At 35.6% G+C, this 16861-nt stretch overlaps 1 protein-coding gene across 1 annotated transcript; it reads left to right on the top strand.

The window, feature by feature from the left end:
* The first annotated feature begins 857 nt into the window (after positions 1–857).
* On the top strand, positions 858–14742 carry LOC103435638 (transcription factor MYB114-like). Its single transcript, XM_008374034.3, has 3 exons — positions 858–984; positions 1091–1220; positions 14224–14742. The coding sequence occupies exons 1-3, from the start codon at positions 858–860 to the stop codon at positions 14609–14611; spliced, it is 645 nt and encodes a 214-aa protein (XP_008372256.3). The 3' UTR covers positions 14612–14742.
* Positions 14743–16861: the final 2119 nt, after the last annotated feature.

Here is a 16861-nt window from a genome sequence, read left to right on the forward strand (position 1 = left end):
CGTCAAATCTCTGTTAGCAGCAGCAACAACAAAATTGTGGGAATGGAGAGCTTGCCGTCATTATCATCTCCGGCGTCGCCATCTGCCTCTGCTTCCAGCTCCGACAACTCCGCCACTTAACCCATCCCTCACTCTCCTCCAAATCCATAGGTTGAAGCTGGAGACAACAATGGAGTTCTCAATGCGTGGGGGGGGGGGGAGGGAAGAAGCCTGATATTATTTCTGCATGTTTTTATGACCTCCATAGCGCGACCACATAGAGAAGTTCAAGAAATATGAAGCTAACTATAGCCGTTGGTTGACTGATATATATATATATATATATATATATATATTTTTTATCCTTGCTTTCAACTGATATTTTAACTTTTTGGAGTAAATCTACTAATAGTCTTCACTACGAGGGTTGAATCCTAATTCTTTTATCACGGGACTATCTTCTGAATACCTTATCACCACATAAATCATTAATCCGATTGGACCTTTTACTATTTTTAAGCCAATGTGTTTCTAACTACTATTGGTTTCAATCACCAAATACAGTGAATAGGAGTAAGTTCAGTTTTATTTGGTTCGATTTTTTGTCAAAACTGAAAACCATCAAATTACTGTTTGGTCAATTTTGTCTGTACCAAATTACTAATTCACCCTAGACCAATTTTGGTCACTGGAGTATTACCCAATTGACACCTATTCGTTTTATATATTTAATTAGTTTTGTAAGAATCAGTGAAATACAACGGGAACTCTATCAAATTGTTTCAGTCGTACTGGGTCCCTTTCATTCATTTGTGTGGAGAGCAATCATGCACGTCGCCGTCGGTGGCCTTATGATCTCTAATCTGGTATATATACATATGGATGATAGTAATTTGTTGGGAATAATGAGGAAAGGTGCCTGGACTCAACAGGAAGATGATATTCTGAGGCAGTACGTTGAAAAGCATGGAGATGGAAAATGGCACCAGGTTCCTCGCGAAACAGGTTAAAGAGACAAGTTAGTTGGCATACTTTGACTAGAAAATTAGTTGTTCTTCAGTTTGGTGACCTTGAAACATGTCATAAATAAAGTGTTTGTGTAAATGTGCAGGTCTGAACAGATGCAGGAAAAGCTTCAGACAGAGGTGGTTGAACTATTTGAAGCCGAATCTCAAAAGCGGACATTTTACAGAGGATGAAATAGATCTAATCCATAGACTTCATAGACTTTTGGGAAACAGGCAAGCCCCTTTATTTGGCAAACAAAAAAGAAACCGGCAAGTCATTTTATATTCCAAGCAAAAGCCATTTGCATGCTTGCATGAGCTAGTTATCATAAAGATATTACGTACCTTGTAGAATATGTGTCAAAACAAAAGAACTTCATAAGAAGCTGGGAAAAGAACAGAAGCCAGCCAAGGCACATCAGCCAGTAAATAAGATTTGTTGATCGACTAACACACAGCATACATCCAGAATACGAAACCCTATATGCAAAACTTAAGACGCTGACCAGCATTTTGGGCCTTTTTTGTTCGTGCTCCAAGTCTGTGGAGCAAGGATTTCACACTTGAGAAAGCCTCTCACAAAAAATTAATGAAAAAAATATATTGTATTTAGAATATAAACGAAATGATAGTTTGTCATGACTTTTATTTTTAAGAAAATGTTAGAGAGACAACACCTTTATACCATATAGATTGTGGTCATATGTATCATATATATATATATAACTGCCAAGTAAAAAAGTAACTGACCTATTATTACACAATATTTACAACTTGTGCCACAATATTCAAATCAAATCAATAAATGTTATTACTCACCTTAATTATAATGAACAAATAATTATTGCACATACTATTACCCCTAACATACACACACACACACACACACACACACACACACACACATACATACGTTCAAAAGTATATAGTACTACTATACGTTCAAAAAATATATATATATGTACAGTACTAACATATATGTTAAAAATATAATATATAATTAATTTACCTATATGTAAATTTATGATTAGCAAATAATATATATTTTGTAGGTAAATTAATATTGAATCAAATAACATTTCTTTATTTTGTAGGTAATTTATTTTTCATATATTATTACATATATTTGGCACATTTTATTATTATAAGATATATGTACAAATAATAGGTAAATTAACTTCGAATCAAATAACATCGCTTTATTTTGTAAGTAAATTAATTTTGAATCAAATAGTATTCTTTTGTTATGTAGGTATTCTATTTAGTATATATCAATATGATTCAATATCATATATATATTTGGCACATTTTATTATTTTATGTACAAATAATAGTTAAATTAGTATTAAATAAAATAATATTATTTTATTATGTAGATAAATTATTTGTATGAATTTTACATATATCATGCATATGTGTGTGCGTGTGTGTGTGAAATAATTTACCGACATTAATATATAAAATATAGTTTTATTGACGTAATTAAGCAAGTATAAACATATATTAGACATTTGTAGGCATAATTTAGTGAACAATTATGGAGGCCATAAAGAGAGGGAAGGTGCGGCAATAGTAGAGAGAAGAGAGAGATGTGTAATTGTGGGTTTGTTCTATTCCACACCATTGTGCCTTATTTTATAGTAGTAGGGAAGGTTAATTCCTTACCCTTTTAGGATTACAATTCTTAATAGGTAATCAACTCCTAATAGGAATATAAGAGATATTCCTAGATCTATTAGTATTTACACAATCACATTCCTAATCTAATAGGACTGCAACACTCCCCCTTGAGTGTGTAAATACTCAAGTAAATGGCGCATCAGGTCTTCAACGATGAAGTAAGTAAAGTTGATGAAGTCGTCGGCAAAATGAGCAAATGCGAGTCTCAGATCAATGGATTAATGCATAAAAAGGTAAAACTCACAAAACCTCGCTATAGTAAAACCCAAGGTGGGAGAAAACACATAGACTAAGGAGAAAAGTAAGAAGTTGCATTAAGTCAAAACTAAACGTCTTCGGGACACAAGTAGAAAAGCTTACAATGGTATGATCAGCCCAGGATGGGTGCCTTGTTAAAACATAGTTAGGTAGCAAAAACCTAGTGGGAAAATGCTCCTAATCGTATGGAAAAAGAATACATTAAGATCAAGTGAGTACACTTCTGGATACTCCCCCTGAGTTTGACAGAACTTCCAAATGAGAACTACAAGCATTGCATACGAATAGTTTGGCATACCAATTCCTCGGACAAGCTTCTGGAAGGTTGACTTTGGTAGTGATGTCGTGTAGAGGTCAGCAAGGTTTTCTGGGATCAGTTTGCATGACTTCAATCTCCTGATGCTTTGCTGATGTAGATGTAGATGCAATATGTCTTGGTGTTGACTTCGTTGATGTATCATGGCTTGGTTGAGTTGATACATGCGACATAATCTTTATGGATCGTTGTTGGGACTCAACAGTGGATAAAAACACAGCAAGTACTTCGAATATGCTCAACAAGAACTCTTAACCATGTCTCACTTGTGGCGTAGTAAAGTAAGGTGAGTCTTGGAACGATTCAAAGATTTCACAACTAAGGTCATATCGTTAACCTCGGAGATATTATGATATCCCTAATGGTAAAGACATAACCATTTAGAGATTTTGCATTTTGAGGGTTTGATAAGTAATCTGCGTCAGCATAACAAACAAGGCAAGCATCATTCCGAGGATCAGGGGGTTGGATCCACTTGAGATGCGATGGGATTTGCCCAAATTCATAGTACCTTCAGTGTACATCTTTAATACTAATTCAGTGGTTGCGTGTAGGCACGATGCTGTATCTTTACCAATAGATCAACAGCCAATGAGATGTCCTGTCTAATACAATGAGCTAAGTAAAAAGAAGCGTAAAGTTGAACTCAGATATGGAATTTCGGATTCCATAACCTCTTCAAGGGTCACATTTGCATATAACGTATGGACGATAAAAGGTATACTCAAAGGTAACATCTTCGGGGTGTAGTTCGACTGGTAGACCAAGATGTCGTCAGAACAACGCTTGAACTTCAGGTCAAGGCATAAACGAGTTTTCCTAATATCCTTCATCTCAAATTCCATCTTCAGGTGCGAGGTAGTTTTCTCAAGCTCTTTCGGAGTCTTAGTGAGATTCGTGTCAACGACATAAACTATAACTCTAGCAATTTGGAATAAAACTTCATAGTTTAACATGCAAGGGCATAATTCATGACCCTGACTGATCAAATAATCACTTAGACGGGTATACCACATCCGTCGGATTGTAAGTGAACACCTCAAACAAGTTAAGAGGGTGTTCCGTGGTTTTGGAACTATTTGAACCAATCCATGTAATTCTTCAGGAACTTACATGTCAATCTCCGTATCTATATCCCCATGGAGAAAACATTAACCATATTTCATAATGCTGCTATTAATCACATGACGTTTGAGAGAAATCTTGCACCGTAAGACGTGCATCATATCGCATTATTTCATTCATCTCATAACGCTTTCTCTCCCATTTGTAACACAACGGGGTTACCTTGGGCAGTGTAGGAACGACAGTCCAAAACACACTTTGGTAAGGAATTTAACCTGGATTGTAATTTCATTTGTCCAATCAGTTCTACATTGTCACTTAATTAATGGAACACAGTTTGATATCGTCATTTTTCATTTATGTTGGTAGCTACCATATAAGTGAAAACATCATTGATGGTAATCTCATTTCAATTCCATTTAGCTCATCCAAACTAGTATACTGGACCAAGAACTTCAAGTTTCGGGAGTAATCCAGATTAATCCCATAAGATGGAAATGATTTGAGACAGCGAGCAAGTATGGATTCATTGTTGTGTCGTGTCTTCCTTTTCTAGGGAAGTGAATCCTTCGAACCGAGTGATATATCGTGCTCCAGGCCAAGACAGATTGATTGGCTATCCGCCGATGTACTAAACTGTCCAACAGGAACGTCCAAACCTTCCAATAGGGGTGCATTGTAACTACCCGTCCCGAAATTTATGAAATGGAAGGGTATTTTCGTATTTTCACTTTGGTTAGGTTTCATTTGTTTAGAATATTGCTTTTTGGGTCTTATTTTGTGTGCCACTTGGGGCCCACTTTCTTTTTTGGTTCCCTTGCTGAGAACATGTGACAATATGCATATAAATTTCATTGAAAATACTAATAACAAAAATAATATTCAACTGCCAACAATGAATTCATAAAGATGATGCATGGCATGCGCCGAAATGTGAGCCTCATCAAGGATTTCCTTTTTCACCGCTTCATTATCCTTAGGCACATATAACTTGTTTCCCATCACTAAGGCTATGTCTCTCCGAATCTTAAAATCTTCTTTCTTCCCTTTCTGCACTGAGAGGACTCGAAGATGCCAATGCGGAAGTGCCTTGATGACGGGATTGTACGCCTCGAATCTATGCCCTGAGGGGGCGTAAAACAAACATGAGTGGCATAATTATCAACATACTAACCCCCAAAGTTTTATAAAAACATCAGTAGCATAATATTTAATAGGTTTTCGAAACCCTAGCATGCCATAAAATCTTTCATAAAACATATCTCGTAGATAGTGTGATAAATAGTGGTATCTAATAATAATATCTCCCGGTCCAATGCCAGTTTCTATGTCTCTGCACTCGTAGCTAGAGATTATTTCTCCCGGCCTATTGCCAGCTCCATGTCTCTCGGCCCGAAGCAGAGATTATTTCTCCCGGCCTGCAACCAACAACCATCATCCTCACTCGTGGCGGTATAATGACCACTAGATAAGCACAAAACCATTGAACATAGACTTTCCAACATAGGTTATATATCTAAAAAAATATCTTCATAGTATAAAGTCATTCATCATCTATACTATAAAGAAGTGTGCAAAAACATGTTCATAAGCAGTATAAAGTCATCCATCATCTATACTACAAAGAATATGAGTTCGATAAAATATGGTATATTCTCAATAAGCATAATATCTCATAAAACGTAATCATTAAATCATGTATACATTTATACTATTAAAACATGCATTTTAGAAGGGGTCCACTCACAGATACTTCGTCGTAGTAGAGTCGTACGAAATAGGAATGAAGGGGTTTCCAAACGTCAAATTAATAAACTATACTCAAACGATTTAATTTGGGAAAACGGAAGTCAAAAACGGGTCCAGGACGTTAAAATTAGCCTATGAAGGGTTCCACACGAAACCCGAAAAAGGCAATAGTCAATGGTCAACGGTTAACGGGTCCAAGTCGGTCAAAGTTAACCGGGTCAAATCGGTTTAGGGTTGGATCGGGTCAAGGGTTTGGATCCGAGTAGGGCTTAGGGTTTAAAAGGGAGATGGGTTGGACCAGTGAATCTAGGCTTAGCCATTGGGCTTGGTCCTAAGGCCTGAAGGCCTGGGCTCAATAGGGTTTAGGGTTACAAGGGTTTTTGGGCTTAAAGCCTGAAGTGTTTAGGGTTCTAGGTCCATGGGTCGAAGACCTTATGCTGCACCTCTAAGGGGTTTGGGCTTGACGCCCGGCCCGATTGGTTTTTGGGTTAATAAAAGAAAAATAAATAACTAAAAATGATTTGGGCTTAAGGCCCGACCCAAGAATTGGGCCAAGGGCCTGTGCTACACACTCGGCCCGAAAGCCTGTGATGTGTTGGGTGTGGGTTTCTCGCCGGGGAAGAAGGTCGAAGCTTCCTAGCTCCGATCGCCGTCAAACTAGCAACCTAGGGTACAAGTTTGGTACCAAATTGAAGCTGAAGTCGAGAGGGGAAGGTTGGTTACCTTTGTTTCACTGAGAAGTGAACGAAGGTGGCAGGATCTTGCTCGAAACCCACGGGGCTCGCTGAAGGGATTTGGGTTGATTTTGGGTGTCCCGGAGTAACAGTTTACGTAAAAACCCTTTTTGTTTCGTAAAAATCCAGGACGGGTTATCACAGGCACATCCTCTAGGGATATTGACTTGACGTCCTTTAAGTATGTCTATCTTTGCATGCATGTTTGCTGCTGGTATATGATCTCGTCACTTTAGCTAGTTAAGAAGAATGCATCTAAAGCAACATTTTTAAAGGTAGAATTCATCGCACTTGCTTATAATACTTGTGCGGTATGGGGATCGAGATGAGACATAGTGGGAAACGTCCATGCAAATTCGTGTCGTTCTTATCTCTCCCCTAACGCCTAGAAGACTCTAATTGAAGTGACAACCCGCAAATAAGCAGTAAAGAGATCGCATGCAAGGGCACTAAGAGAGCTAATGTGAAGGAGAATCATAATCGACAAAGATTCACATCCTTCTTTGAGGACCCATGTTAGCACGTTGCGGCGGCACAACTTGGCACATAGAATGCACACCCAACTCACATAAATACAAAAAACATCAAGTTCGTACCCAGTAACCAACTGTAACGTCGAATAGGTTGGGTGGTAATGGGCCTCAAAGTGGACCAACATAGTTGTGTACAAGATTCCATAGCCCTAGGCAGAAACCGAAAACTTGGTATGTTTACCAAAATCCAGGCAATCATTTAAATTGCGCTTTATGATCACTAGGCGAGGCTATTTGGGATGAACATGGGAATTCAATGTTCAATTATAAACCCAAAATACATGCAATACTTTATCGAAAACCGTCAATATAAACTCTCCAACATTATCCAGTCTTCCGGACTTTAAGGGACAAGTAAGGTGGTGAACCCTTAATCGACCAGGGGGTTTAGTAGCAATGTGTGTGGATAAACATGTGACCAATTTGTCAATTCATTAATCAAAACCATAAGTATTTATATGGTTTGCATTTTGGTTGGATTAGTCCACATATATTCATATGAATCCACTGTGAAAAGAGAGTCATTTCGTATCTTTGCTAGGGATGATTTAGATATTAAATTTCCCAAAACGAGTGGGTTTTGGCAAAGTGTGCTTGTAAGCACAAGATCTTTACTTCGGGTAAGGCGATGCGCTGTAGCATCATTGTTCGACCCAAGTGTCCTAAATGGTCGTGCCAAAGCAAGTAAAACTGCTTAAATCACCAGGCTCTAGGCTGGCCACATGTGGCGTAGTTGGGAGACAACCCATTGGCCCCAAATCAAAGCTGCATGCTCATTTTTAGAGGTGGTGCAAAGATATTCCACTATATTTTCTTCAGTGGTTTCATTCATGATCATTGTTCTCTTAAATATCCTTAAAAACTCAACGACATGGAGAATTTAAGGTTACTTAAATGGTAATTCAGTACCATTCATACAATGAGGAGCATGCCAATGCTCTTTATCAGGTTGGATAGACCTGAAGCCGTTGTTAGAGATGTGATTTAGGTGTAAAGTTAGTGTGTGTAGTATCGCATTCATCAAGACAACTAATTTTCCCACATTTTTACCTAATCACGTGTTTAATTGAACTGGGTCACATGTATTAAGAAACATGATTCAATTAGCTCATATTTGAGGACAATATCAATAAGATTATCCATAAGTAAAACAATCACCAAATGTGAATCCAAGAACATGAAAAAATGTTCACAAAGTAAATGGTTTACTAATAGGATTCGGCCAACAAGGTCATCGATGTCAAAATTATGCTATTTCAACGGTGTTCGGTGGAGCAAAATTAGTCTCACATATTGACTACTAGAATGGTACTCCTCAACAACATTGGTAGGGGTACGAACAAGTGCATGACCAATGATCTATTCCATCAAGAAGAAAATAGATTATGTAGGGTCGAGGTTCGAGAATATCATCCCTTATTCTTGAATTTTTAGGTTTTAGATGCCAATGATCACACTTTGGGTATGATGCCACACCTTGACAGGCCCTGATTATACCATATGTTGTAAAAACAAACTCGAAATTAGATTGTGAGAGAGATAGACCAAAATTGTAAGCTTCAGCCGAAGCTAGAGGGGTCTGTTCGGTAGGTTTCTACGGAAGCAAAGAAGTACCATTCGGTGCACCTATTCCGAAACTGAGTATGCCCTTCGGTGCATCCCTGCTAAAGCAGGGCATCACCGTTCGGTAGGCTTTGATCGAACTGGGTTAAGCCATTCGGTAGACTCCAACCGAACTGGGTCTATACTGTTTGGTAGACTCCATGCAAAGCCGGGTCTATACTTTTCTCTCACGTTTGTGGTAGTAATCTGATCTGATAATTTGGTAAACTTCTGCTTTCTACACTGCTGCTTCATGGGCGAGTTAGAAACATGGAAGGACGAGAAAAATATTCTCCAGTCAAAATTCGATCAGATTTATAAACTTCAGAATTGTACACATTCATGGACGTAATCATGGTGTGTTTCGGGCAATGTCTTTCATGATTGGACGGTCCATAGAAGAGAGCCAAATAGCCATGGAATCCTCGTTTGGGATGTATTTCTGTTTGTAATGCTTCGGCCATAAGTCTTTAAATGAAGATCATAGCAGAAGCTTATTCAGCTCTTTCTTGCCATTGTTGGCTTCAATGGTTTCTTAGCTTCTTGATAGTCAAGTGGAGATTCACATCTTGTACCCCACATAAAGTGGTTTCTATTATAAACGTCCAAATAAGGGAAATCGAACTTGTGACAGTTCGACAATCCACATAATTGGAGGGAACAAGATTGTGATTGGTGTTATGAGAATTAATCATCCATAAGCATCAGAGTTAGAACATTCAAGTTCTAAGACATGGGTTTCATGAAAAACGTCGGGTTTTCATAGGTGTATTGTTTTAAGAAAACGTCAGGTTTCAAATGCACTAAATTTGAAACTACAGGTTCAATTTAGTTTATGAACCTTTAGTTCATAAAAGAGAGGTTCCTGCAAGAACACAGAATGCAATATGCTGATTTAAGTGTAGTGGATTTGAGTTGCTTCAGCAACTCAAGTGTGAGCGCTTCGGGACTACGAAAGTGAGTCAACGGTTCAAATAAGAGAAATAAAATATTGAATCGTTAATGTCCAAAAGTGGGCTTCAGGCCAATAATTTTGGATGTCATGTCAGATTAATGGACTACTGGTCGCTTTTAATTAATTCAATAGATTGGGATCATTCGGGGTCGATCATAGAAGCAAAATAATAATAACATTCAAGTTAAAATGATTTAAAATGCCAAATAATAGCATTGGGTCAAAAAAACATAGCCCAAAAGGGTTTAGGCTTGGGTGCCGTGAGTAGGGCAAAACCTTAGAAGCTTGGGTTGGCTGCAAAATGAGCCCAAAATGGCAACAGGCCACGGGTTGAGATAGGGAGCCTAGCAGTTGTTGGCGTTTTAGGCCAAGAATTAGGCATGGGTGTAGGCCTAGCAAGATGCTGGTCTGGGGGTTAGTGCATGCAAGGCCTAGCCAGATCTAGGGCCGGGTTTTGGGCTATGGGATAAGCCCAGCTGATTGGGCTAGCTGTGGTACACGCGGGCTGGGGTAATATGAAGCCCAACAAGCCAAAGGCTTGCTGCGTGTGGTTGAGGAAAATTGGGGGCCCAGTAAACTGCTTCAGGTCGTGCTTAGCTTGGACTCGGGGGTGAACCGAGGGCTGCAGACCCTTACGTTAGTCAACCCAGATTTTTTTTTTCTTTTCGACATCGTTAAGGTTAGGAAAACCCTAGAATTGCTTCTAATTTATTTCGATTCTTTGACTCACAAATTCCACATAGCAAAAATTGCGTAATGCATGAAACGTGTATATATATATTGACAAATATATGAACATATACAATATATATCGGAAGGAAAATATAAACATAGGGGGTTCATGCATCATGGGGAATGTTTTCATGCTTTAAGGTCGTTTCAAATATCTTACTTTATTTTAAGAGTACTTGATTGTCGGAAAACAATAAAAGCCTTTGAATTTGTAGAGGATCATTATCAGAAAGCCAGAATTGCATCTCCAATGCGTTGTATCATGTTCAACACAGAAAAATTAAATTGAATCAATAGCATGTAGATCAATTTAATAAAAGAATTAATCATAAAAATGATTAAAACGTAATACTCCATTGATTGAAGATCAAACTCTTGTTAGCGCAACGTCAAGAGAGTGCTGATAACGTGTTATAGACATAATTTACTGAACAATTATGGAGGCCATAGAGAGAGGGAAGGTACGACAATAGTAGAGAGAAGAGAGAGATGTGTAATTGTGGGTGTGTTCATTCCACTCCATTGTGCCTTTATTTATAGTAGTAGGGAAGGTTAATTCCTTATCCTTTTAGGATTACAATTCTTAATAGGTAATCAACTCCTAATAGAAATATAAGAGATATTCCTAGATCTACTAGGATTTACACAATCATATTCTTAATCTAATAGGACTGCAACACACATTTTATTATTATATGTACAAATAATAGGTAAATTAGTATTAAATAAAATAATATTATTTTATTATGTAGGTAAATTATTTTGCATCAATTTTACATATATCATGCTTATGTGTGTGTGTGTGAAATAATTTACCGACATTAATATTTAAAATATAGTTTTATTGACTTAATTAAGCAAGTATAAACATATAGTAGACATGTTTTATGTTACTATATAGGCAATGAATTTATAACGTTAATGTTTTTTTTTGTAAAATCATTAATTCTCCCTTACAATCCACATGGCATTAATTATGTACATCAAACATTCAAATATGGTTTATCAAAACAAAAAAAATTCAAATAGGGGTATTTTAGGCATCCAAATTGTTTTAAATATGTGAAGCCAAACATAATTAATGAATTTGCTAATATGGAATCTAGTCAATGGGTTTTATTCGAGTAAAAAACTTATGCCGGATTTTATGTGGAGAAAATTAAGTTTTAGGTGCTAAAGTCATACTTTCAGAAAAATATATTGTATTTAGAATATATACGAAATGATGGTTTGTCATGACTTTTTTTTTTTTGAAAGTAAATGTTAGAGAGACAACACCTTTGTACCATAAATGATGCTGGTTATATGTATCATATCATTTGTCAAATCTTGTGCTACAAAAATTTAATCTCTATAACATTTGCATGTAAGAGTAGTAATATTAAGCTTACTACGTACATATTTGTACCACATTTTAATATCATATAATGCTAGACTTATAACATCATGTAGCATGAAAATGTGATATGAGTAGAATTATTCATTTTGCGAAACAAATATTAAAATGGGGACTTTGGATACGGTCCTTATTTATTAATGTTCTTTGACTGAAACCTTGTTGGTTTTCAATTTTTATTGAAATTAATGTAATAATGCATTTCAATGTAGGTTATTATAATTTTTAAATTAAAAATTGAAATTTGTAGTTGTAGTTGTTTATATTAATGAGGTTTTAAATAAAACCCATGATTTGTGGGAATGAAAATATTAAAAGATAAATTATACTTCCAATATATTATACATAGAGCAAGCCTTTAAGGGAAGGGATCCCCATTTTTTTTCATAAAAATGGGGATTAGTTGTTGCACCCACACCGCATCGAACTTTAACGATCCGAACCGTCTATTTTTCAAGTTGCATCTCATAGATCATCCTCATAGAATATTAGCCAAATTGGAAATATTTGAGGCATCTAATTGAGTTTAAAGAAATTGACGAACACTTTGTTCTTTAAGAAACATTGAAATTTCATCGTGATAATTAAATAGGCAAATGGTTTGGGTTGAATTGAATTTTTGTAAGGATAATCTATGAATCGAGACTTACAAAATAGACAGTTCAGATCATTGAAGTTCGATGTGGAGTGGGTCCCACAACTAATCCCCATTTTTTTCAAAAATGAGGTATGTCTTCTCTTGAAAGGCCTATATATAAACATGGGTACATTCATCAAAATTAATCAAAAAAATGATTGTACCAAAACATGGGTACATTCTTCAAAACCAAAATAATAGATACTAAGCTTAATAAAATTAGTAAATTTTTTAGATTGAACTTGATATGAATACATTATCAAATCAACGAAAAAGAAAGTACGTGCCCAAACCCAAATAAGTTTTAAAAAATAGATTAGAAAAAAATTGAATGGATTTTGTATTAAAAAAATGGGTACATTTATATTTTTAAAAATGGTACATTTTACATATAAAAAATTGTTATATTTAAGAATGTGTACATTTAAGATTAAAAAATTGATTTGTTCAAAATAAAAAGAAAAAGATTAAAAAATTGAAATGTTACATATAAGAATGTACCCATATAAGTTTAAAAATGGATTAGAAAAAAATTGAATGAATTTTGTATATTAAATGGGTACATTTTATATTAATAAAAAAGGATCATTTTACATATAACAAATTGATATATTTAAGAATGCGTACATTTAAGATTAAAAAATTGAAATATTATATGAATGAGTATATTTAAGATTAAAAAATTTAAAACTTTTATAAAAAATTAATAAGTACAAGCTTATTTTTATTTTTTATTTTAGTAATGTTTTTGAATTGAAAATTAATTTGGAGTTTAATAAAAGTGTGAGTATTAAAACCCAAAATCAACTACTAATTTTTATTTTCAAAATTATGTAAATGACTTATTAATACATTAATGATAGGAACTTCGATCAAAATCTGAAAACTAATAAAGTCTCAGTTAATGAACATTAGTAAATAGAGAATTGATACTAATTCTTCTTTTAAAATTCTTATTCGTTAGAATCACATGATTCAATTATAATTTGCGCCAATCCCACCATATATCAAATTGAGTTATCCCTGTTCAATCCATTCTTCAAAACTAGCCCAGCAATATATTAGGATAATGCTAGGGAGACCAAAATTTTAAACTAATTTGTAAATCAAACTATGTGTCATCAATAAAAAAACAAGCACATTAATCAATACTTACTAATAATCCAATTATTTACAACCACATAATTTGATTTAAAAAATTTGGTCTGCCTAACATTAGCCTTTATTTTTATAAAAAAAGACAGGATACTTCTATTAAACGATATAAGCTAAGGAATGCAACCTAGGAAGAACTTATCTTGACTAAAAATTATCCCGTTCCTCAAGCCATACAAACCATGAGAAATAGAGAGAGAAAAAACACATCATTGACACTCCAAAATTTTATTGTGGACTCAATCAATGAGATGTCCCGTTGAAGACACAAGGCGCACTTGATCGATCGAGTGAGAAGAATTCTGAAACCGTGACAACAACTCCTTACAATTTTACTATTCTTGAGTTACAAAGCCCTTGTAGTTTTGAACAAATGCCCTTGTAGTTTTAACATATTATTTATTCATTTTGTTTGTGCATGTAAGGTGGTCAATAATTGCTGGAAGACTCCCAGGAAGAACAGCAGGCAACGTAAAAAATTATTGGAATAGCAAGCAACGAAAGGAGTTGGAATATATGAAGGATAAATCCAAAGAAAGAACAAAAGCCACATCCGTCATAAGACCTCAACCACGGAGGGCTAGAGGTGCAATTTTTCAATCTGAAGAGAACTGTAGCAGGTTATTACAGACATCATCACCACCTACAGAAAATGCTATTGATTCATGGAAGACCATGTTGCATGATACAGACAATGTTGATGGAACACTATTTTCTAGTTTAGGGTTAGAGGAAGACCTCTTCACAAACTTTTGGGTTGAAGATGTTGCACAATCGACAACGGTAGGCATGAATTCTGCTGATGAAGTTTAGACATGAGTGGCAACTTTTCTTTTAGAGAAAACCTTTGGAATCTAGAAGAAGAGAGAACTAAGATTTAGAGGTCCAAAGTCTCAAGCAATCATCGAATTAGTTGTACTTTGCAGACAATGTACGTACTTAATTAGTAAGTCCCTATATGTTTGTTTGTGATATATACACATATATTTCATTTTTCAGCTCAGAACCATAAATATTTTGTTTGTTTCAACTTATCATGCCGGGTTGTCTTTCAAAATTTCTGCTTTGTACTTATAATGTATGCAACACTAATTGTGCTTGTATAAAAAAGTAGTTGGTGTAACTAGGGGTGGAAAAAATTCCCAAAAATCTCGAACCAAACTGAAAAAATCCCAAACCAAAAATGTCCCAAACTGAAATTCCCGAAATTTTCAAGATGCTATCCCAAACCGATCCCGAAATTTCGGTATGAGATTCGGGATTGTCTTTTCAATATTTCGGGAATCCCATACCGAACCGAAAATATATATTTATTATTTATATATATTATATATATTTTTAATTATATTTAGAGTTAATTTCAACCATTGGATTGTTTCAAATTAATCTCTGTCGTCCATTCATTGTTAGGGTTCTCCAGCCTTCTCTTTCCATCGTTCGTTCATAACTTTCATTTCAATTGAAACCAACCTCCCTCCCTCAGCCACCGAGCCCTCTCCTCTCTGTCTCGAATTTGAAGCTCAACTCTGGCCTATCACCGGCCCACCACCACACCATTCTATTACTACCGTCTCCGACTATGGAGCCTTCCTTCACCACAAAGAGTCACCGCTCTCTCTCTATCGCGATTCTCTCTATCAGACACTCAAAGTTTGAGAGTCTTTAGCATGTAAATTTTGGAATTAATTTACGGTTTGAAATTTAATTTAGGGTTTGAATTCTAGATTAGGGTTTGTGAAATTTGTTCATGTTTTGGATTGGATGTTCATGATTCGAGCCCTAATTTAATTTCTATATTTATGTTTATTAGGTTAGGGTTTATGAAATTTAATCCCTATTTGTCCCGAAATATTTCAGGATTCCCGAAATTTAGGATTCCCAAAAATTTAGTTTGAAATTGGTCTTCAAATTCTCATCCCGAAAAATTTTGGTTTGGGATTCGGGATACTAGTTTCGGTTCAGAATCCAATACCAAACCAGCCCTAGGTGTAACAAAATGCCAAAATATATATACTTTAAATGAAGGGCCAAAGCATTTGGGTGGGACGTCACAACGCTCCAAAAGACACAGATTTGTGTTTTGGCTCACCAAAAGTGGCGTGAAGAATAAGTATTGATGCTTAGGCGAGTGAACAACCGCTTGGATGACCTAAAACAATGCCAAAGGTGTTCCGAGTGTTTAGTTTTTTAATATCATATTTGGCTTTTCACATATAGTTTTTAATAGCGAAGTGATAAATAGATAATCTTTTTCATCTCTCACGCTTTTCATTTGTATTTGTTTAATTTATTTAATTCGATGATTATAATTAAAAAATGATGTATAAGTGGTTATAAAAAGTGAAAATATCATAACATTTTAGACAAAAATACTTCAAACACAATAATTTTTTTTTAAGAAAATAAAGACAGTTCACGACTAAAAATCAATTAAAAGAAGACGACTAATTAGGCGACTAAGAATCAATTAAAACAAGAAAACTAATTAGATCGAGTACTTAATTGTCTGAAGAAAAAAAATTAATGGGAGATTTAAAAGATTTGGAACGAGTTGACCATTTTCACTCATTCTCTTTCGGAACCCCACGTGAATAATAGAAATGACGAGCCCTCCATTGGCTGATGGACACCTGGCATTGATGACTAGGAGAATCCCTGTTTTCTAACACACTTTTGGAAATTGACGCAACTTCAATCCAAACTGTCTCACTATTTTCTGCTGTCCTTTTTCCATTCCATTTCGTGGAGTGCAGTCATGCACGTTGATCTATAGTTTTGTGTACGAAGGCAGATTCTCTGCACTCTCACTTTCTGTGTCCTCTCGTGTTTTTTCTCTTTGTATGGTCACGGTTAAGCCACATTAATATTTTATATTATTTTTTATAAAAATAATAAAACAAAAAAGAATAGTAATATAAAATGTTGACGTGACTTAACCGTAACCACACAAACAAGAGGGCACATGAGGGCACGGGAAGTGGAAGGGCAGAGAATCTGCCTCCTTTGTGTATGTGCCGTGGGATCAGCTACCTCTAGTACACCTCTATTAACCCATCATATGGA

This window comes from Malus domestica, chromosome 05 (genome assembly GCF_042453785.1).
Source record: "Malus domestica chromosome 05, GDT2T_hap1".
In the NCBI taxonomy this organism is placed as follows: Eukaryota; Viridiplantae; Streptophyta; class Magnoliopsida; order Rosales; family Rosaceae; genus Malus; species Malus domestica.

Coding starts and splice junctions, on each gene's coding strand:
- LOC103435638 (XM_008374034.3), top strand. CDS start 858: ATGGATGATAGTAATTTGTTGGGAATAATGAGGAAAGGTGCCTGGACT. Junction 985..1,090: donor CCAGGTTCCTCGCGAAACAG/GTTAAAGAGACA, acceptor GTAAATGTGCAG/GTCTGAACAGATGCAGGAAA. Junction 1,221..14,223: donor CATAGACTTTTGGGAAACAG/GCAAGCCCCTTT, acceptor TGTGCATGTAAG/GTGGTCAATAATTGCTGGAA.